The sequence below is a fragment of the Phaseolus vulgaris genome, chromosome 5, assembly GCF_000499845.2.
Source record: "Phaseolus vulgaris cultivar G19833 chromosome 5, P. vulgaris v2.0, whole genome shotgun sequence".
Classification (NCBI taxonomy): Eukaryota; Viridiplantae; Streptophyta; class Magnoliopsida; order Fabales; family Fabaceae; genus Phaseolus; species Phaseolus vulgaris.
Window position 1 is genome coordinate 6,133,680 of NC_023755.2, and position 23,750 is coordinate 6,157,429.

General features: G+C 31.0%; 3 protein-coding genes and 1 pseudogene across 4 annotated transcripts; 1 reads left to right on the top strand and 3 right to left on the bottom strand.

Moving 5' to 3' along the window:
* Positions 1–283: 283 nt before the first annotated feature.
* Positions 284–8,946, bottom strand: LOC137834995 (uncharacterized). Of its 2 annotated transcripts, XR_011084992.1 has the most exons (4): positions 8,043–8,878; positions 7,382–7,627; positions 4,751–5,048; positions 284–588 (listed from the first exon to the last, which is right to left on the bottom strand). XR_011084992.1 is itself a non-coding variant. In XM_068643287.1 (3 exons), exons 1-3 carry the CDS (start codon positions 8,751–8,753, stop codon positions 457–459), a joined length of 1,089 nt encoding a protein of 362 aa, XP_068499388.1. In that variant the 5' UTR covers positions 8,754–8,946; the 3' UTR covers positions 284–456. The 2 variants fall into 2 exon arrangements, 1 of the variants encoding a protein (XP_068499388.1); XM_068643287.1 differs by lacking the exon at positions 4,751–5,048 and having other exon boundaries at positions 8,043–8,946.
* An 808-nt stretch (positions 8,947–9,754) lies between these two features.
* On the bottom strand, positions 9,755–11,205 carry LOC137836177 (G-type lectin S-receptor-like serine/threonine-protein kinase At1g67520; annotated as a pseudogene).
* Positions 11,206–12,201: 996 nt separating this feature from the next.
* Positions 12,202–13,014, bottom strand: LOC137836178 (uncharacterized). The gene is made up of 3 exons (XM_068645031.1): positions 12,747–13,014; positions 12,581–12,699; positions 12,202–12,483 (listed from the first exon to the last, which is right to left on the bottom strand). Exons 1-3 carry the CDS (start codon positions 13,012–13,014, stop codon positions 12,202–12,204), a joined length of 669 nt encoding a protein of 222 aa, XP_068501132.1.
* A 5,981-nt stretch (positions 13,015–18,995) lies between these two features.
* On the top strand, positions 18,996–20,951 carry LOC137834996 (uncharacterized). Its single transcript, XM_068643288.1, has 2 exons — positions 18,996–19,329; positions 20,188–20,951. The coding sequence occupies exons 1-2, from the start codon at positions 19,120–19,122 to the stop codon at positions 20,725–20,727; spliced, it is 750 nt and encodes a 249-aa protein (XP_068499389.1). The 5' UTR covers positions 18,996–19,119; the 3' UTR covers positions 20,728–20,951.
* Positions 20,952–23,750: the final 2,799 nt, after the last annotated feature.

A 23,750-nucleotide genomic window follows, 5' to 3' on the forward strand; every position in this document is an offset into this window, starting at 1 on the left:
TTAATAAGAAATCCAAATTTAGACTTCTTTTATTCGAAGCTGAAGATAATCTATCTTAGTTTCGATACATTTCATATATTAGTATAAACCACTCACTCTTATCAAGGACTACAAATCATTTACAATTCATTTCGGTGTACAAAATGGAAACCTAACCAACTAAAATAACATTTAGAAACAACTACTAAACCTTCTAATAGACGATGGCTACAACAACATCTACATCATTATCTACAATATTACGTATGATAAATTTGTTAGTTTGCAAAATTCTACCCAAAAGTACCAAAAATGATTCTTAATTGATTTTTTTTTATCCGGTGCATAGAAATTAAACTTTTACCAGTAACAATGTGTTAAAGAAATAGCTGAGAAAACTGAAAAGAAAGTAGAACAAAGGGAGAACTATTCAACAAATAAATAAATAAATAAACATGCATCTAACTAAAAAATAACTTATTGATGGAATCCAATAACAAATCTTTGAATACCAGCAAAATCAGCACGTATTTCTAAGTTGCAGAAGCTTCTTCCACTTCTGCTTTTTATGTAATCAACAAGAGCACAGCATTGCTGCTCACCATTTGTCTATTAAGAACAAAATTAAGAAAGAAACATTCAGAAGCAAAATAAGTGATTGACGTAGCATAAAACATGCTTAAGTTGAAAAATTAAATATTTTTGCTTTCTGGGCTACTTTGTCTCATGAAATATCTTGTGTCTTCATTAGCACAATATCATCCACTTTTGGATTTGGATTCTATAAACTAACTGTTAAAATATGTAAGTCCCAGATTACTTGCAACTCCCACTATCTTAGCAACCACAATTAGTTTAAAATCATATTTAGTTTCGAATTGAGGGACAAAGCTTTGATCAAGTTCCTTATATTCTTGCTATTAAGTTTTCAAAATGACAAAATGAACGAGGATAGTTTTTTAAATTTCATTACATATTTATAGTACAGACTATTTAATGTCGGAGACAATTCACGTGCCATTGTTTGATTTGAGAATTTGATAGAAAAGATACAAGGAACTTGGTCGAAATTTCATGATATTACAAAACTTAAAAATGTTCACGGGTTTCAGCATTGTCTACATATAACCCGTGAACAAAATCTTGATTTAAGTTGGGAGTCATTTTCCACATCTTTAATCATAAGATTTTGTCGTACACCTAGTGCTGAAATAATGAAGAATGAAAGAAGCAGTGGGATACTGATTTGCAAATCACACCAACTGGAAACACAAAACTAAGAAGATACAAAGCAAAATAGAACCAATTAATGGTACTGTGTGTTAAGCAAAATAATCATTAAGTTGCTTCTTTATCACTCCACGCAACATGCACGATTTTACCCTTATATAGGAAATGATTACATTTAGTTAAAAGTATACAATGACAACTACCATAAGAGAACTTATACAAGAGACTATTAATTGAGTCATCAACTATTAGACACCTTGACTAGTGAAAATGTCCACAACCATGAGACTCTACATGCTACAAATAGTTCACTGCACTAAAATCTACAAACTCCTTCTTAGATTGCAACTACTTTCTTCTTGAATTACTACCAACAAGCAATGAATAAACTTGTTCTTGGAAATGAGCTTCGTGAAGACACATATGATTTTGGTGTGTTTTAACATATTATCTAGTGTGAAACAAATATAAAAGTCTTGGGTAAATATATTGACATATTTCATTCTTAGTATAATAAGAAAAAAGAATAATTTTAGTACAATAACTTAAATTCTGTTAATTTTGTTTGAACTCCGTAGCTAAGGTAATTGAGCACATGTATAGTCTTTAATAATTGTCACATGTTTTTATTAAAAAGAAAATTAACAATAATATGCAATTAAGCTTGAAGAGAACCTTTTACCCTTTGCTTTTTACTTTGTGAATTTAAAATCCTTAGCGGTTTTCTTCAAGGTTAATTGCATATTAACATTAATTTTTCCTTAGCAAACACACGTGATAATTACTAAAAACCAAACACGTGCTCAATTACAACAACCATTAATGGAGTTCAAACAAAACTAACAAAATTAAAGTTTTTGTAATAAAATTGTTTTTTTTTTCTTATTGTACTAAAAACAAAACATATCAATGTTTGTTGTATTGAACCAACTATTTACCCATAAGTATTTAAGACTAAAAGTATTAGATGAAGCCTGATTGAAGATCTAGACCAAACCGACACAAAGCACTAAACACATGTAGATACTGAGTGCACAAAACAAGACGTATACAAAGGCGAGACACATTCTATATGATGCCATAAAATAACAAGACACTACTCAAGAAACTAGAAGATGATAGTTAAAGAAGTCATTGCTTAACCGCCTAAACCCACATTCTTTAGGTGGTTTCTAGATCGAGTAGCCTCCCATATATCTCCCCTCCCCTACGCACCTTAAAAACACTACCCTTAAAGTCATCTTATCAACCCTTTTCTAAATCCATCACCAGTCTATCTACCTAAGATTGGGGCAACGTGTGCCAAAATGGACACTTCACAAGGCCCCTCTCTGAAACCAATGCTCGTTTATACCATTAACTCGCCCTTTATCAGAACTCCCAACTAACCTAGATGACCGAGGTCAACCACTACCCAACATTGGTGTTGGTCATTTTGATTAATGTTAACAAAGGTGTTCACAAAGGGTTTATACATTATTGATCATTCAAGGATACCAACTTTGATGACCCTAATGCTTTCTATTAGTGGTCTGAAGCATCCCATATTCACTCTTATAAAGTATCATGTGCCTACTGACATAACCATCTCTAGATACTACAAGATACAAGATCTCTCGCCAGTCTCTTAATCCCTCGCCTTAATGAGTAGGTTGAGTTTGCTCGTGACAAGAAACTTGAAGTTGCACACAAGCAAGCTTAACAAGATGTGCTCCTTGAAGCTACATGACATCAAGCAAAGGTTGAAATTCAAGCTAAAGCAGAGATATAAGTTTTGGCCAAGGCTAAGACCGAAGTTGATACAAAGGTTAAACATGATATTGAAGCTCATTTGATGTAGTCCAAGCTCTTGGTTGGAGGAATGAATGGAGATGCAGCGGAATTGAGTGAAGAGGATGGCACCGAACGGATGAGAGGTGCTAGGGCTTGTGAGGTTTGATGGTGCAATGAAGGGGAACACACAGAAGAACGACACAAAACGATATACGAGATTACCAAGTGAAAGAAAAGTTGTGTGAAAAAGATACTTGTGCATTTTGTGAGTTGGGTTGTGTGCTTAACCATTGTAATTCCTTCACTCTGTGAAGTATACCCAATGACCTTTCATTGTTCTCACTGTAGAGAGCGCTCTCTCATATCTTGAAAGGTCTTGATCCCAGGGGGAGATTGGGACCAGTTTTCCTGGAGTGGTGTTGAATACTCATTCCTGGAGAGGTGTTAAAACGCATATGCCTAGAGAGGTGTTGAATATTGTTCTTGGAGAGGTGTTAAAACTTGTTGTACTTGGAGAGGTGTAAGAATATTTGTCCTAGAAAGGTGTTAAAACTCGTGTAGTGAAAAGCTCTCAAGTGGTTTGCTTAAAGGGATTGGACGTAGCAGAAGTTGTCGGGTGAACCATTATAAATCTTGTGCCTACTTCTCTCTAACTTTGACTTGTTAGACATTGTATTTGCTTTGTTTCCAGGTATGCGAGATGAGTTCAGGCTCCATTCAACCACCCCACCCTTCTGGAGTCAATTGTCCAAGACAAGATGTAAGACGAAGAAATAGACAAAGTCTTACACTTGGACATTATCAAGGCATATTGATTAAATGCGAAGATTGTTTGCATCTCAAAGAAGATTCTGACACAAGTGACTATCTTAGTTAGTATGTTAAATTTGGTGTTGTCGAAACAACAGAGAAGATTCAGTGAAAAGGTTGTCCTTCACACAACACTTTGAGTAAAGGTGTCAATAAAAGTCCAACATGTTCAAAAAAGACTCACACAAGGACAACTAAAAGCACACAAGTTACTACGATCTGATTTAGTATGTTTATAAAAGGAAGTCTCCTCATGCAGAAAAAGCTAATGAATGAATGATAAAATAATCCTACGTATAAAAAAGTGAACATACATGTAAACACTACATGCAATAGAAATTCTCATGCTTTGAAGTATTGACATAAATAGCACATCTGCTATACGATTAAGAGAGTGCTCACATTATGAAGTTAGCCCTACAACAAGGAGTTATTACTCATACATCCTCTTATTGAGAGTTTTTCTTGTATTTTTTCAAACATCTCTTGTAGTATAGCCATGGGTTGTTTTTCAGGGGAAGTGAGACTTTGTGTTTTCATGCTTAATCTCAGAAGATTAGTTGATAGTTAAAAAGTGACTTTATCTACTTGTTGTAAGTTAGAAGTAACGGTGACAATACTTGTAATCAAGTTTTTATTAGTAAATCCTTTACAATTGACATAGGAGATATTACTCAAGTTATCTACTTTTAGCCATTGTTCAAGCATTTGCAAAAAATATTGTGAACTTATTTTTAAAACTATCAAATGACCCCCTACTAGCATGTAATGGGCTACTTTGTGAAAAAGTCTTCCAAAATGTTTTATCAACTCTATTCAACCCACTTCTTTCGAGAGCTAATCTTTCCTTCTAGAAAGAGTCATTTCCTATAAAAATGTTGCCACCATCTAACTCATCACATTTGGGAAAAGTCACTTCAAGGACTCATGAAAGGAGCAAACAGAATTGAGCACTCACCTATTAGATGATTGGTTCCTTGAGATGATTGTCATAACAAGATCATCATTAGACAAATCTACTTTTTGAACTATAGTTGTCATTTGATCTTGATTCCCCAATATTGAACAACCCTCCTCCAATGTCCCATTGTTTGCAACATCTGCAAATGTCTTTAGGATCAACCATCATCTTCCTCAACTTCTTCATGTTCTTAAAGATAACCATTCTAGAAGATGATGCCTCCATCTTCTTGCAAGAACTTATCACAAATGCAAAACAAGAGCAAAACTTGCTTTGATACCAATTTGTTGTGCACCTAGTGTCGAAATGATCCCAAAGAACAATGAAATGATGCAATATTGATGATTAATCACACCAAAAGGAAACGCAAGACAAATAATAACACACAAAGTAAGATAGAACTAAATAATAATCATGTGTATTAAGCAAAATAATCATTGAGTTTCTCCTTTACCACTTCACGCCACATGCCCAGTTTTACTTTTATATAGGGCTACAAAACGGTTACATGTTAACTAAAAGTACATAACTACAACTAACTAGCCTAACAAAACGTATACAAAAAAGACTATTAGTTCACCAGACGATGTAACATTGAGTCATTAGATGACCTATTATTAGATGACGTTTATAATTGTTAGATCCTCAACTAGTAAAGGATGTCTACAACTATCAAATGTTACATCCTAGAAATAGTTCAATACACCAAGATCTACATATGTGACGATGGCTATGGTAGCCACCCCTTTGAAAGGTTGACTACCTTGAAAATAAATTTGCAAACTAAGACGAAAAGCTACATCAAAGAAGTGGATATGCTAACAATGAAATACGAGATGGGTATGAAAAGGACAAGATCAATGCCCTAATATTTGGTAAAACAATATAGAGTGACAATAGTTGACAATGTGTCAAAAGAAGGTGGTGACAAGACTTGTTCTTTGCAAGAAAGAAGAAAGACAACCAAGACCTTCCTTGAGCAAGAAAGACAAGCGAGACTTGTTCTTAGGTTGATTCTTCTTTTCTTTCTCTTTTCAATTCTTGGTTCCAATGAGTGCATGATTGACAAAAGAAAATGAGCAAGAACATATCATTCCTACAGGAATTACAAGAAGCATCAAAAGGCAAGTTGTTCCTACTTAACAAAGGAGTCATTCTTCATTTTTCTTTTGTATTCTTTGGACTTTTTAGTTTTTAGGATGTAATTCATGTATTGTATTGTGTAATCGGTAATATTTAGATTAGGCTTAGTTGGACTTTCTCGAGTTCAAGAAGACATCACAAGAGGCAGCCAACAATAAGGCAAGGGAGTGCAAGAAGAAAAGAAGACAAAGCCTTGTTGGAGCCAAAATTGAAGCCCAACTAAAGCTTCTAATTCTTAGACAAGGAGTAGTTTTGGAAAGGCAAAGAAAGCATGATCCTATTATGATGGCAAGAAAAGCATGGGAAACAAGTCCTTGAAATTTGGCCACCTAAAGATCATTTTGGATTTATTTTGAAATATGAATTTCAATTTTGCCTCCTTTTTTTTTTTTAATTTTCGACCACAATTAGCAGGGTTCTAGATCTATCATTTATATTTCATTTAGGCTCATTTGAAAGCATTTTGGAGTAAGAATTTTGGAGGGTATAAATAGTCATCTCCATAACCTGTATTCCAACTTTGGTCATGTATGAGATATTGAATTTGTGAGACACTTGTGAGAGTGCTCTTGTACTTTGAATCTTATCTTGAGCTTCTAAAAGTCAAGGTATGGAGCTTATCATGAAGATGAAGAACTCTCTTCTATCTTCAAGTGGCACTCAACTCTTCTCCATCTCATAAGTCTTCTCCACCTTTCACCTTTCTAAATTGTTGTTTGTCGAATTTTTCTTCTTGTTCTTGTTTCTATTATTCCACCAATAGTATATCTTAACCTATTATGTCATTGTCTTTTGTTAATTGTTTTTCAATTGATATAATGTGTTTGTCTTGAAATCCTATAGTGAATAGAATCATTTATTCAAACTTCTTTTGGCATCTAATTGCACAAAAAGAAGTAAAGATGAGATTCATACTTACTACCTAGATTCACTTACTTCACGAGACTATAAGCTTTCAATACATGTTCGATCCTTATCTTTAATAAAATCCCAAATGCAAGATTTACATTAGAATTAAGGCAACACAGACACAAGCACGCATACTGGAGACTAGCCAAAATATAAATTAAAAAGGAATAAGAATACACATAATAATTTAACTAAAAATAACAAAAGAAAGGAAAGCCCATTATCCAATTTATGCATTGGCCTCGTTGAGAAATTTACTTGAATTCTAGTAAAGTGATATTAAAAATAACTTAATAAAAAATGACTTGTTTTCAAGAATTACATATATGACTGGAACCTTTCTACAAAGGGGATTGCTTATAAAATCAATTCCAAAGTTTCCAACTTCAAATAGATGTGCCAAACGGACAAACTTATTCTGAATCAAAATGCCCCCTCCTCAAGAGGATCACTCACTTGCAATCCAATTAAGCTACGTGGTATCGATTATATTATTTATATGAGTAACATAGAAAACAGACGCACAATAAGAAACAGACATTTGGTAGAAATTTGTAGAAAGAAGAAGATCCATACCTCAAAAGCAAAAAATCCACCAGGTTTCAACATTAAAGCAGCCCCAACACAAAGATGATGAAGAGCATCCATTCCTTCAATGCCTCCATCTAATGCTAATCTCGGTTCATGTCTACCAACTTCAGCTTGTAGACCAGATATGTCTTCACTTGGTATATAAGGTGGGTTACTCACTAGACCAGCTAGCTTTCCTTCCATATCTTTCAATGGTTCAAACCAGGATCCTTCCCTTAAGTCAATTTTGTCCTGCAAAGGACAACAAAGTAGTTCAAATTTGAATCATAAAAATCATAACTGGAAGTGATAAGAGTATTAAAAAAATATATTTTAAACGGGACAAGATGATAAACAACAAAATTGGAGCTTCTAAACATGGAATCAAACATAGCCTAAAACGGTGACTTTCTTTAGTCTTTCAACTCTCTGCTTTTACTTGAAAACAAAACAAACACACAGACCATCACGCAAGATACATGGAATGAAAGGAATATGAAAAATGAAAATAAAAAATATTGGCAAAAAGTCACATCGAAGGTGGAAATATGTCCTCCAAATTTTCAGCAATTTCATATAAAACCAACGGAGTCTGTGTAAACCATGGTGAAAAAAAGGCCAAGAGGAATTGACATCATGGAGATTGAAAAAGGTTAGAATCTCTAACCTGTAAGCAATACCTCTGCACATTGTAAGTTGCAACGGCAACAGCCACAGGGCTTAAATCTGTGGCAATAACTCTCCCTCCTTCACTCCCCAAAACCCCACAAATACCAATAGCAAGGGCACCACTTCCAGTCCCCAAATCAGCCCAAACCCCACTCCTCAAATCCTCATTCTCTGACACCACATCTGACACAAAATCAACGACAAGTTCTGTCTCAGGTCTTGGAATCAAGACCCCTTCCTGGACACTCAATACCAAGTCCCGCCAATGCTCACACCCAACCACATACTGAAAGGGTCTCCTCTCTTGGACCCTTTGCGTCCACAAACAGTAAAGCTCCTCTATGTCAATCCTCATTTTCACCCTATCATCATCCTCCATACCCAGTGAGTGGTCTTCAACAGCATCCTCCATGAGCCACTTGAGCTCCCTGCAGAGCATGTTTGAGTCTGCCCCATTATCTGACTGCACAAAAGTTGACCCAATTGAAAGGGAAACACCTTTGGCCCAATCGTGCCATTTCTTGAGGTCACACAACTTGGTTGAGTAAATGGGTGGTCTCAAAAAGAGGGGAACTTGAGGTTTCACACAAGTGGGGGAAGATGACAGCGCTGAAGAGCAAAAGGGTCTACCCAGAATGCCAAAAGAAGAACAATTAAGGAGTTTGGGGAAGCTATGAGGACGATATACACTGCTTAATGTTAGCTTCATTTCAAGAGAACAAAAATGAAGAAACTTTTGTGTTACTCTACTGCATCATCAGTTATCAACTTCAGCACTTCCATAACCTAACAAAGGAAAAAAACTGAGTAAGGGTTAACGAAAAATTCAAGTTATTTTTCTTGGTATGATTCAAGTTTAGAGTTACCCCCACCTTGTTTTTCACTTGAAATTAAAATCCCCCAACAAATTTCTATTTTTTTAATTTAAATAAAATTTTAAAAAAATGTTTGAAATTACAAAATAAATATGTAAAATATTTTAAATAAACATAAATAATTGAAGTAAAACATATGAATTTAAAATACATTAATTTGATAGTGTAAGTAACGAGATTAAAGAAATGACATCAATATTTAAAAAAAACGAGAATAAAAAAGAAATGTAATATAATGTTATTTAATTATTTGATATTCTCATTTCCGCTTCTTAATTTTCTTGTAAAAGCTTAAAATGTTAAAGTACAAAATTTAAAACATGTTCATGGTCAAAGTTTTAAGTATTTCTATCTACAAAGTTTGGTATGGCAACAATTTGACATATTCTTTTATCACTAATCATTTTTTTTGTCATAATATACTTTCTTATCCACCACAGAAGAGGGTAGGGTTTATAAATTTACAAAATTTGGATCAAGTTTAGTTATTGTTCTATTATTATCTTAATTAGAATTGAAACTTTACAATAATATTTTATATAATAAAGATTTGCGTCAACAGATTATAAAACTATTTGACTAAAATCAGCACAAACAATACCTTTATAGAATGTACTTAACTTAAGAGATTCTAAGCTGCTTGGTTAAAAGATTGAGCTACAAGAAAATGAAACTACATTTTGGATGATTGAACAAAGGAAAATGCTCTCATCAACTCTACCAAATCTACACTGTTCATTTGCTCATATGTTACTAGAAACAATTTATTTTAATTTCAAAAACAGTAAATGATAACGAGAAACACCAAGGTAACCATGAGATTGGAAAAAACTTCTCAAATTCCAACAGTTTCATTATCAATTAAAGAGATATCTTCCTCAGCCAACTTTCTTCCATGGTAAAATGCTGGTCTTCTTTGCAATGGAAATGTTGCAATTTCACTGGTTAACATGGGGATTATCTCTGAAATGTTGGGACGATCAGCTGCACATTCTTCTACACATAGAAGACCAACATCAATGCATCTTATTGCTCCCTCTTGAATGAATAATTTTCTTAAAGTTGGATCTAAGAGGTCTAGTGCATGGCCTTGTTTCCATAGCTCCCAGGCCTAAGCCACAAGAAGAAAACAACATATTACTATAGTAGATGCCAAACAAAACAATAGGGAACTCTCATTATTTAATTTGGTTACATAGTTGCAGCAATCAAACACCCTCAGATAATATACATGTCCAACTAGATTGAGTGGCCAATCAGCATTGTTTCTGGCACTGATAATTCAAGCAGCAAGACTCAAAAAGCATAGACTTCAAAATTCTCTCCATGCCATACTCAGGTGACATGCAACCACTAGTAAAACTTGTGACATAATGTCTGTTAGATTAGAAATAAATTACACAAGCACCTAGTAAAAGTAATAATAGGGTACTTTAAGGTTACTCACCATGTTCCAACAATCCTTTTAGAGTTTATATCTGACTCTAGTGTGAAAATTCTGGCCATGCCAAAATCTGAAATTTTGAGATTCATATTTGAATAAAGTAGAATGTTGTTACTTGCTTTCAGATATCTGTGAACTACTCTTAATCTTGAATACTTATGTAGATAGATCAGTCCTTGAGCAATCCCATCAATTAAGTTCTGAAGTTTTCTCCAATCTAATTTTTCGTTTTGAGTCGAATTTTCCCATTAGTAGGATGAAAATTATTGGTGTTTCACAAGGAAATAAAGTATACGCAGAAAGAAATAATAAGAAAACAAATAAAGCTGATATATGCAAGATCTAGTTTTTGTTTTACTAAGCATGATAAAAAGTAGTCCAAGCTTTTGTTGGGCATATACTCGTAGATTAGCATTCTTTCATCTTCATGAATGCAACAACACAACAACTGAACAAGATTCATGTGTTGGAGTTCAGATATGAAAATCAATTCATTTTTAAACTCAGCGTCTCCTTGTCCTGAACCTTAAGAAACTCTTTTTATTGCTATTTCTTCCCCTGGGGTAATAATCCCTGAAATGATGTTCAACAATTATTATTGATTTCATTTCGGGAAGTAATATTGGACAAAAACATGTTTAGGATTTTAAGTAAATGACCTTATATACAGGTCCAAAGCCCCATTCTCCTAACTTGTTTTTCACTGACAAGTTTTTAGTAGCTACCATGATCGATGCATAACTGAAAATTCTTAAAGAATTCACATTTTTCAATTCATTTTGATGTTCTTCTAAACTTTTCCATCTCTCAGACACCACAAAATTTAACATGCTGCTCCCCATTTGCTTCTCTTCTCTGTTAAGGCAAGATTGGAGTAAAACAATGTTACTTTTATTATGGAAGATAAGTGCTTGAAAGGAAACTGAATGATGGTACTGATCTATTAGCATTGACAAATAAGTACCGATGTGAAGCTTTTCTTCTCCTCATCCATGGACAGAAAATGCCAAGACTAGTTATTAGTGAAGTAGTTCCTACCGGAGCACCAACTTCAAACCACATCTTCATATCTGTATTGTAGTACCAATCACAAAATACTATATAGGTGGTTTTTTTTAGAATTGAGAATATTGAATTATATTTTTTATAGAAAGTATAATACTGCAATGCTTACTGCCACATGAATCTCTTAGTAAATACCTTTAAAAAACAATTAAAAACAATCTTACATTGGTTCTTTTGCTAGGAATGACGCGTTAATATATTTTACACTGCTTATGAAATTGAATCAAATTGACATCAAGATCAAAAGTTTGCATGGTAGGAATCATTAGATTATAAGTTATTAGAAGTTAAACCATTAGAGGACTCATTCTACTCTAACAGAGACTACATGGCAGGAATTTTAGATTAAACACTGAGAGTAGGACAAGATGAAGCAAAACTTTGTATTCATAGCTATATTTTACCTTTTCTGTTTTCACGGTATCATTGTTTCATGAATATAGCGTTCCTAGCTTCTTCATGGATTTTACTTGGGATGTGTATGTATATTACTTTTTCTGTGCAAGGTTATCCCAAAACTAAAGTGAAGATTTAGTCTAATGAATAGACAGAATAAAGGAAACTAGTTTGTCCATCTTAAAACCTTGAGGAGATATATCCCCAGCTTGAATTATGAAGATGTAGTGGCAAACTCTACTTGGAATTGAAATTTAAATTAATTATGAAGATCAAATCAGTTCCCTCAAAGATTAAGAACCTATCTGTTTTTTTACACCTTGCACACGTTCCAATGTAAATTTTATACTGAGATTATCTCATTTACCATCTAATGGTCAAAACTCTATTTCTATTAAATGAGTAAAACACCAGTTTTGAGCTTGAGCTAAATCTCCATTTTCTGTATCCTGCAAGTTTCCATTACTAAACAACACCCTCTGCGAGTGATCATTATGACTTACATAACTAAAGGACTCTTCATCCTTGTTTGAGACAATGTTGTATTCATACATAAGCTGAATATGCCTTGGAACATTGTCTGTTGTTTCACAGAACCCCACTTGTCCAAATATGATCCCTCCCCTCCTTATGACCAACTCTCCTTTCCTTGGTTCCCACTGAAGTGCAAAGAAACCTGAAGATGGGTTATTAGAAGAAAATGATGATACAACAACCATGAATGATTAGTCTTGTGACTAACCCCTAACTTCATACCAGGTAGAACACATCTGAAGGATGATCAAAGCTTTGACACATCACTTTCTTCATATATCCACTAGCATCATATTCTCCAAGGATGAAGTTCCTAGAATCCAAAAGTGTGACAACAACATCTGTTTCGTAGGTAGAGCATAGATGAGTATAGTTATGGGGTTCCTACCTTGACTAGTGATACTCAAAGCACCTGAATGATTACATGTTAGAAGCACCCCAGAACTGTTGTCAATAGGGTCATTTCTGTTGGCAATCCATCTGTGAGTGGGATCAATCTGAAGAGGAGCAAATTTCAAACAGAACTTATGCATTGGCGAGCATAGTGTAGTTGAGTGATCAAATATACTCTCCAATGCATGAGAACAAGTATGCAGACACAACCATGAGAAAATAACCAGCATGGATAATTTAGCATCTTCCACATGAAGAATCATTATGGACATAGGATTTGTTAAAGATGGAAACTAGCAACTATGAGATATATATGTAGAGGACTTTAGCCAAGGATTATTAATGGTGGTGACTGTTTAATACAAACTTGGTAGAACATCGTTGTGGACTTCATCATTGCACTGTAACATAGTAACTAAGACTAATCCTCCACTCTTATCTATGAGAGTAAAAAGGGGTGAAGTTGGAGATTGAAGCAAATCATTGACTTTGTTGTTTAAAGAAGTCATTTGACCCTTGTTGCATTTTTGCATTGTTTTCCCAAACATTTTAAGAGAAAGAGATATTTTTAGGAGAGTACTTTAAGAAAATAATTATTTATTCTAATTCTTATTTTTTTTAATAGGTGGACTATTTTTAGAAGTATTAAAAAAATAAGATTAAAACTAGTTTTCTTAAAGTTAATCTTATTAAAATGTTATATTGAGTTTAAGAGAGATGAATTGATCTATTATTAATTTTTACTAATAAATAATTCTTTGTTCTAATTCTTATGTTTTTAATAGGTAAATTACTTTGAGAAATATTAAAAAAATAAGAACTAAAATAAAAATAGTTTTTTTAAAGTTAATCTCATTAAAATACTATATTGAGTTTAAGAGGAGGGGTACTAAACTATCATCTATTTTCACAATAAGATGATGAAATTTTTTAATGAAATAATTGAAAAAGGGTTTAAAAAATAAGTTTTACAAATTTTTAAACTACAATATTAATGATCTTTTAGAAAACAAGATGTATGAGAGAATATGTCGAATAATGTAATAAAAGAGAAAGAAAGTGAAAGTGAGAAACAAGTTAATTCATTAACTTTCAAGTTTTTCTCTTGCAAGATAAAAAGAAAATAATGAAAATATCCAAAAACTAAGATCTTGAACCGTGTAAGACCTTAGAGCAACAACTTGTGAAACCTTGTCATAAGATCAACTTAATAACCCTAATCAAGCACACTTTCATATCAAGAATTAAAAGACACAAAAACAATATCACATGGAAAAAAGAGTTAAGCACAACTAAGAAGTGAAAGGATAGACAATAAACTATGTTAACTCTAAAATCAAGAGTTTGAATCAAACATCAAGTTAAGAAAACTCTAAGTAGTGTTTTTGACCCCAATATAGGTTTTGTCTAAGTAGTAAACTTGTTTTTCAATTATTATAAGAAAATTCGTACAAAATCTTAAGGTCTAAAGAGAGTTGTGTTTTATTTACATATAGAAGTACTAATCCATTACTGGCAATCAAGCTCTCAAAATTTTAATCGATTAAAAAGATTTTAATCTATTAAAATTACTAAAGTTTTGATTTTAGGTGATTTAAATCGATTAATTTAACGTTTTAATAAATTAAAATAAAGATAGAAATAAAGCTTAGATTCAAGTGATTTTAATTTATTAAAATAGAGTCAAGACTAAGTTTTAAATGTTTTAAATCGATTGTATTATATTTTTAATAAATTAAAATGTTCTTCCTTGGGAAACCAACAAGTCTAAAAACACTTTCACATATTAAAACACTTTTTAATGCATTAAAACATAACTCAAATCTTCAAATGAATATTAAATACTTTCAAAACACTTTATAAATTACCCTAAAAAAAATCATTAAATAACAACTAATCTTAGAGACAAAAAAATAATTAGTTACAATATTGACTAAGTTAGATACGAATTTATAAACTAAAAAATTATTGGTATCTAAAGTAGTTTTTATTATTAATACAAGTTTATAAATTGTTATCTAACATTAACTATCAAAGTTTTAACTACTGATTATTTTAGATTCTAAGGTAATCACTAATTTATTATTAAAGACTAATTTAGAATCTAAAAGTAATTAGTAGTAAAAACATTGATAGCTAATGTTCCTTCTAGCATATGTTTAATGTTCCTTGCCATGCAAGTTTCCCTTCCCTATAAGTAGGACTCACCTCCTCTTGTATTGGCAACCTTGATTTGGTAATGAAATTATGTTAAATTCTCCTCAGCATTTCTACTTGTCTTGGTTCTCTCTAGAGTAGTCTTCTTCAAGACACTCTCTAGACTCCTCCTAAGTGTTGACATAACCTCACTCTAAGAACTAAAACCTTCATTTTCATCTCACGACGTGACTCTACTACTACTCCTACACACTTTTGCCTTGTTCATGATTCAAAGAAGATCTATGAATGAGCGTGGAAAGACTTCCATCACATCCTCCCCAAGGAACTTTCCTTGGGAGCTTATTTTTAGGAATGCAAAGTTTAAGAATTTTTTGTTTTCCACTCCTTAGGGAGAAAAGTGTTTTTCCGTCAATTGACACGAGAGTTAGGTGGGAGGTCTTCAATAGATAAGTCTTTCTTTTTCTTTCTTGTCTTATATGTTTTCTTGCTCATATTTTCTTTGAGTTTAAGTTAATTTACTTTCTTCATATATTTTTCCTAATTTTTTTCCTAATTGATTCAATTACTTGTTTTAATTTTCTTGAATCAATTTCATGTGTCTGAATCTATAACATGTTTTGCTTATTTCTTTGGATATAGTTTGGCTTGGTTCTAATCTCTTCTTACTTCAAAACTCTTTAAGCTCCTCTGAATTGCATGAACTTGGGGTTCTCTGCCTCAATTTGTCAAGGTTTAACGCGAGTTTAATGGACATATAATCTAATAACGGTCTTGGTTTGAGTATGGTAACCATGTGGCGCATTGTAACTTCTAGACTGAGATTTTGGATGTTGACAAGGTAAGATGGCATGGTTGGCTGGTGGCAAATTGTGTTTTGAACCTTGCAACCAAAGTATCAAAGCGATTAATTAAGTGAGGTGGGAGTTGAGTGAACAAGTTTATTGTGAATCCTTTTAGAGAGGTTGGAAACACTATACAAAGGATTGCATCTTAAACGTTCTCGTCGGGATTTAAGGTACCATCATATATGTCGAGACTTGGGCCTTTCCAATTCAGCGAAAGGGTTGTTTTCGTAGTTCCCTCCATAAAAGGGTTTCAATCGGTTAACATGCCAAAGGTGTAGGTGGAAATATGGGGTCGAGATTCAACGTTCTCTCGACTTCTTGAGTATTGGGAAAGGTATGGAGGTTGGACTTGTGGGACCCCTATGCTCAGGGTCAAGGTGTATGAGTATTGTTCCACTGCCGTCTAACTTTTGTTTCATCCGGGCGTTCTCTATTTTGCATGTGGTTCTTCAGCAAAGCTTTATCCGACCCCATGATAGATGCCAAAATGTTCCTACAAGGTCAGGATGACCTTACATAATCACTCACTGCTTATATCGTGCTCCTCGATCTTCTCTCTAAGATCTTGATTTAGGTCTTTTGATCTTGGTCTCAGAATATGGTACTTAAAATGATACTGCGACGGTCAAGTAAGTACTTTATTAGGATACAATAGTATTTGGATTGGATTTAACTCTGCTTTACCTTAGGATAACCACTTATTTATACTAATTTTTATGGACCAACGCCTGTACGAATTTATAAGGAATGTCCAAGTATTCCTTAATTATGATTTTAGAATTGTTTAGGTGTAATGCCATTATATAATTATGTTTGGTTAATTATTTTGGGAGATATATAACTTTTAAGTATTTCAGAAGTATGTCACTTGTTCTTATTATTGGGAAATAATTGTACAAATAATATCGTCGCGATATTTTGGCCTATCAAGGTTGTCTCAGAGTGTAGTTTATATTTTTAAAAAAATTAAAAACTAATGTGTTACTTTAACTAAAATAATTATTTTTTATCACATTAAATTATTAATAAGATAAGATGATTTTTTATTAAATTTTTATTATTTATTTCAATTTTACAAAGATAACTAATTATTGAATTATTTTTAATATTTATTAAATTAATTTTTGAATTTTATGTAGTTTAAATTAAAAAAATTAATATTAAAAATTAAAGTAATTTCATTACATAGTGTTATATAAAAATTACAAAAAAAATAATGTAATAATACTTGAAGTTAAAAAACTTATTTTTTAAAATAAAGAAGAAAGAAATTTAGTTTATTTAAAATAAATTATTCATTCAAACCAAAAACCGTATACAACTTTTAAAAATGAATAAATATATTAAAAACTTTCATATAGGAATTTGATTATTTTTAAAAAAATTAAAATTATGTAATAATATATTTTTGTTTAAAAAAGACAAATTCAATTTACATAATAAAATTATATCTTTATATCATTTTACCGTTACTAAATACTTTATTAATTAATTTATCAAACATTTCTAAACTATATTATCCCCTCAAAACTTGTAAACTATTAATTTATGAAAAGATAACTTATCCACTAGTCTTAAAAAAGCCCATTAACTCGTCTTTCCCAATTTCATATACTTTGTAATTTATTCTCAGAATTTAGTGTTAATAAAAACTTAGAAACGAATAAAATTAATTTTATGCAAGAGCGCTTATAGTAATTATTTAATTACTTAATTATTATTATTATAAATATCTCGTTGCTGTTACTATTGTAAAGTAAATATTATACAATATTCATTACGATTGCATTATTGTAAATTTGCAATAATAATACTATAAATAATATACCACATATAATAGTTAGTTTAATAATTTATTTAGTAGTTAGACATGCACAATTAAAAAAAATTTCTTTTGGAAATTCCATCAAATAGAGATACATTACAGATATTTAGATATCTAATATACTGCATTAGTATATGAAATTCCTAAAAACTAACACTACAATCATTATTAAAAAGAACACATCAAGTCCTACAATAAACCACTTTGAGAGATATACAACTTATTTAAAGGTCATCTTTTAAATTAGGGTTAAAATGAATCATAGGTTGAAATTGATTATTTTCATAGTTAAAATTTTAGATTTTTAAAATATTTTTTTTAGTCTAAATTTTAAATCTCTTTAATATCTCTAATAAAATAAATAAATAAAACATGTCATTATTTATATTTTTTATATAATAAATAAATTTTCAGTATACTATATTCATTCATGTTAGAGATAAGGTTAATATGAAATATTTTAATATCCTACTTTATCAAAATCTTTTTTTCACTTAAAAAAAATTTAACAAAGATTCATTTTAATAATTTTTTATTTCAAATATTTAAAAGATATAAAATTTGGACTAATAAAAAAATTATTTTGATATAAAAATTAGGAAAAAAATATGTTTAATCTTTTAAATTAAATACACCAAAATTCAAATTAAATGGAGAATAAATATTATGATAAGATGGTAAGGTATTAATTTAATTATTGTATAATGTATTATTGACTTATCTAAAATCGTGTGAGAATTAAGAAAAAAAAAGGAAAAATAAATTTAGTGAGATGGAAGAAAGAAATGGTAGAGTCTGGTGCCCAAATTTAGGTTCTTTTCTCTCATACGTGTCAAAGAAGTATTCAACGAAAAAATTTATTGAGGGTTTGATAATACAAATCGAACGTCATACATCCACAAGGTCCAAAGTTCATTTATGAGCTTAAAACCATTAAAAGTTGTATGCATATATCTTGAATAAAAAAAAAGTAAAATAAGAGAATAAATACAAAAAAACATTATAAGCCATTATGACGATTATAAATTGTTGTGATAATTATATTACCCAAAAATTGAAAGAGGGTGAATAAATAATTTAAATTAAGAAATTACCAGATTAAGGCACAACTACTACTATTCTATGCATTAAATGCTCCCATTACTTTACATGCCACCCTTTTCTTGAATTCTCTTCCCACTCCTCCACTACCCATTAATTAATACCCCTCCACATTAAATGAAACAATTAATTAAAATTTAATCAAATTCATTTTAAAATTCAAAAACCACGATACTACCAAAGCCAGAAAACTGAATTTAATACAATTTAATTTTATTTAATTCAATCAGGATTTTCTTTTTGTCTTTTAATTTTACTGTAACGTACCATCACCTAGCTTTATTGGCATATATAAATCTCTCACAGTCACACAAATGAAGGAACTCCATACACACCACTCTGCTTTCTTCTCCGTTTTCCTCTCTCTCTCTCTCTCTCTCTCTCTCTCTCTCTCTATCTTCTTTCTCTCTCTAAATCCTCTGTGAGAACGCGCACCAATGGCTGCTGAAGTTAGCTCTCTGATTCGGGTCATGGGTGGTGGTGGCTACAAAGAGGACCAGCATCGAACCGTGGGGAACGAATCGCACGGTGAGAAATCCACGGCTCTGATTACCCGCGACCTTCTTGGTGGGTCCTCAATTGAATCCCAGGAATTGGACCTCGATTTGCAGGTTCCTTCTGGCTGGGAGAAACGCCTTGACCTTCAGGTTTGTTCAGTTTTTTCTGGGTTTTCTTTTTCCCGAGATAAAAATGAAAAAAATAAATAAAAATTAAACCTTTTTCTTTCGCTGGAAAAACCCATGATTCCTGGAATCGGAAATTCTTCTCCGTAGTGTCGCGATTTTCAATGAAAAAAACTAACGGCGGAATGAAATCGCTTTTTTCTGTTTGTGTTTTCCTTGTTTCGCGTTTTTCAGATTTTTTTGCTTTGTTTGTTGTGGTGTTCGCGCTGTACAATTCTTTCACTGGGAGGCTTTATTTTCCTTCTTTAATTCTTCGTGATTTGATTTGGTTATTGTTCATGAACATAATATATTTATGCGTTGTCCGATTTGGAACTTTTGCTATTTGCTTTCATGGTTTGCGAGGATAAACATAAGAGTATTATTTTTAGAAGAAAAGGTTAAAATTCAATACTTTTCAGTCGGTGATTTTTTATTATTTTTTCTCTTTTGTGGTGTTGTTAAACTTTTGCCTTTTAATGTTGCATCAGGTTTGTAATTACTCAATTTTCGTTCCTTTGTACCTTTGTATTTATTTCTCATAAAGCCGAGTTTATAGGATTCATATTTCTGCAATCCAAGCTTTCTTATCCATGATGTCATTTCTGAACTCTCCCCCATAGATTCATTCACACCCTTCATAACAAATATCATTCTTTTGAAACTCTCAATTTACTTGCTTGATTTTTTTGTTAGTATCTTGTATTGATTAATTCATATAACCCATGTGATCTGATAATTGGTTTTACAATGATAATTATGAAGATCAAAGTCACTTTTCTAAAATGGTTGTAATTGTCTGATTAAACTTTGGTTGGTTGGTGAAATTGTTTATGGATGCAGTCAGGGAAAGTGTATCTTCAGAAGTGCAACACCACCACAATAGGGTCTCCACCAGTATCTGATCACAAACTCAATTCAAAGCCAGCAGGGCCAAAGCTTCAGGACCTAAATTTCCCATCTTCATCATCATCATCCAATGTGCTATTGAACCTCTTTGATGAATCAAGCTTGGACTTGAAACTTGTTTCATCCTCATTGCCCTCAAGCAACTACCAAAGTGTGTGCACCCTTGACAAGGTTAAGTCTGCACTAGAGAGGGCAGAGAAGGAGCCTATCATCAAGAAACGCACTTCATTTTTGAAGCCAACACTCTCAGCTTCATCACCCTCTTATTCTTCATCCTCTTCTTCAATCAGGGAAAACACTCAAGAGGAAGACAGTGAAGAGAAGCTGGCTTCTTCTCCAATGGCTGCAGGGTGCCCTGGTTGTCTATCATATGTGATGATCATGAAGAACAATCCCAAGTGTCCTAGGTGCAACTCCCTTGTTCCTATTCCATCCATGAAAAAACCTAGGATTGATCTCAATATATCAATCTAAGTGGTGGTTGGTTTAGGGCAATTGATGAAATTGTCTCCATTTTCAATATAATTTGTTATTTTTTTCAAGGGTTTTGTAAATGGAATGATAGATGATGATAAATTTAGGTTCTTTAAGGATAGGATTATTTGTTTAGTGATATTGGCCAGGGGTTATGAATGTATATGGAAAAGGTCCTGCTGTCTTACTAGGAAAGTTAATAGAAAATCCTCAAATTTCTCACACTTTTTTGCAATTTTTTTCCTTGCAATACTGTTCATGAATCATCCTTATCTCCAATTCCCCTTATTTTATCTTTACAAATTTGCCTTGGTTTTCATTAAGTTAATTAATGATTTTTGCTAATTGATTGAATTTACATCAATTGAATGAATTCATTTTAAGTGCACTAAATGTTGATAGTTGGATTCAAAGCTACCATTATTATCATTTATGTTATATGCATATCATGTAGACATTAGTTATTTTTAATTATTTCTTAATGCTATTGTTCATTTCTCTGGCTGTAAATTACGTTACAGTGTTGAAAATGTGCTTTGGATAATGAATACAACTTTTCCTCATTTGATGCTAGTTATTATAATGAAACGATAGGTCAGAGATATCAGTTAAATAACATTTAAATTTGTATTGAATATTTTCATTCAATGAAGCATGATTTTTTGGTATATTAAATCTGAAAGAGTTAAATGTTATTTAAATTATTTATTTATCAGTTAAATAACATTTAAATTTGTATTAAATATTTTCATTCATTGAAGCATGGTTTTTTGGTATATTTAATCTGAAAAAGTTAAATGTTATTTAAACTATTTATTTTACAAAGCATATTTAAAAACATTAAAGAGTATTTAATATTTTTAATTATTTGCTAATTTCTTAAGAAATAATTATACTCATTTTTAATTTAATAATAAATGCATTGCTTAATTGATATACTATTATTTTTTTCTTGTAGTACAGGAAGATATTTCTGATGTTTTTGATATACATGTCAGCAGTTACTATGAATTTACTGGAAAAAATCTGAAATGTTATTATTTTAGTAATTTTTTACAAATATAAAAAAAAGGACAAAATTGTAACTTAGTGGTGGACCCAATCATTAATAGAGCTAAAATGTCAGAATGTGAATAGTGAGTGTAATCTTGTGGCACACTTAGCTGGTACAATTTTTTTTTATCAACATATTTATTTGTTTTTTATTATATATTTATTTGTATTTTTTTCATCTTACGGAGTATTTTGAATATTTTCAATCGTCTCAAAAGATTTCTTATATTTTTATAAAATAAATACATTAAGGATTTTTTTTCAACTGTTCATATTTTTCAGTTTCTGACCTGAAATATATAAATAAATTCATTAATACACTCTAAATATTATTATAATATTTAATTGTAATGTGGTATTAATATCTATTAACTGACAATGAGATTGAAAAAATATGATACAAAAATATTTGTTTTCTAAAGTAAAAAAACCCACGGTAAAATGAAAGTAATACATTTTTGTTATTTATTTAATCATCTGAAAAATGTTATGAATAATATATCACGTCATATGATATATTAATATATTGAAAAATATATTTGAATAAATTAAAACTGACCATAATTAATTGTATAACTTAACCTGAGAACTATATTATATATTAGTATATATTTATATTTAACATGACTATGCCATTGTTCAGTTAACCTGAGAATATCAACTGCATAGGTGATAAAATTCAAGTTTTAATTAATTAGTTGTACTAAAAATCTTGGAACCATGAATGTGATTCTGGAAAAATAAGTGCAATAAATAGGTCCTTAAATGGCATTGATTAGGTGTCGATGGTTAATAACTTCTTTGAAAATGTTAATGGTCAAAAATTATTTTTAATGTCTAAATTAGTGAAACAATCTTTTGGACAATTAATTTCATAAAAAAATCCGTTTCTATTAAATTGATCGTTTACAAATCTTTTAATAATTTAATTATATAAAAATATTTTTTATAAAAATAATTATAAATCTTCTTAGCTATTTTATAGGATGAGTATTACAAAATATTAATGTTCAAAGGCATTATTTCTCAATTTTTTTATTAAATATTAGCAATGTTCATAATAAATTCAAATTAACATATACTATTACTCTGTTGTAAAAAGTAACACCAAAAACTTCCCTGAAGTTAAATTTAAAAACTTCACATTTGTTTAAATTTTTTCGGTTAAACTCTTTAATGTTTCTTATATTCAAATGAAACTACACAAAGCTCATACATATATAATCAAAATAAATATCTTGCTGAGAATCAAATAAGATTTTAATAAAAATTAGCCATAAGTAAAATTAATAAAAACTCTATACCGGAAATGACAAAAAATTTCATAACATATTTGATAATTCAATTTTTCTCCTATATATTATGCAGTTTTATTTACATGTTATAATTTCTTTTTTTTTACTTAAGTCTCAATTGAATTAGTTAAAATGACTTTACATTAACTCCGCTGATAGTATCAAATAATCAATATTAATTATCTGTTTTGCTAACTTTTAATTTTCTTGAAACTTGGTAATTTCTCCTAAATATATGTTACCCACATTACATATTTATTTAAATTATATATTCATATATGTATATATATATTAAATATTTATATTCTAGTTTTGTATTTTATTTATATTTTTATTACTAAGAGAATAAGCTAAATTTGAGTCTTATACTTAAATATTAAATAATTTTGACATGCAGTAAATTTTATTTAGAGGGATTAGGTTAGTTTTCATATCAAATTAGACAAATATATCTTTCTCATTTGATTAGTTATTTAATACAAGAAGATTTTTCGTTTTTACTTAGTATTTAATTTTCTTTAATTAATGTAAACCCCCCTAAAACAACACAATAGCCTCCCCTCATATTTTTCTCTCTCTCTCAAAACTTCTCTTTTCTTCCTTCTCTCATTTTCTATGATTTAGTCATCAATCATAGTAGGGTCAGTCCAGAAAAATGTTCCTCCCAACTTTATT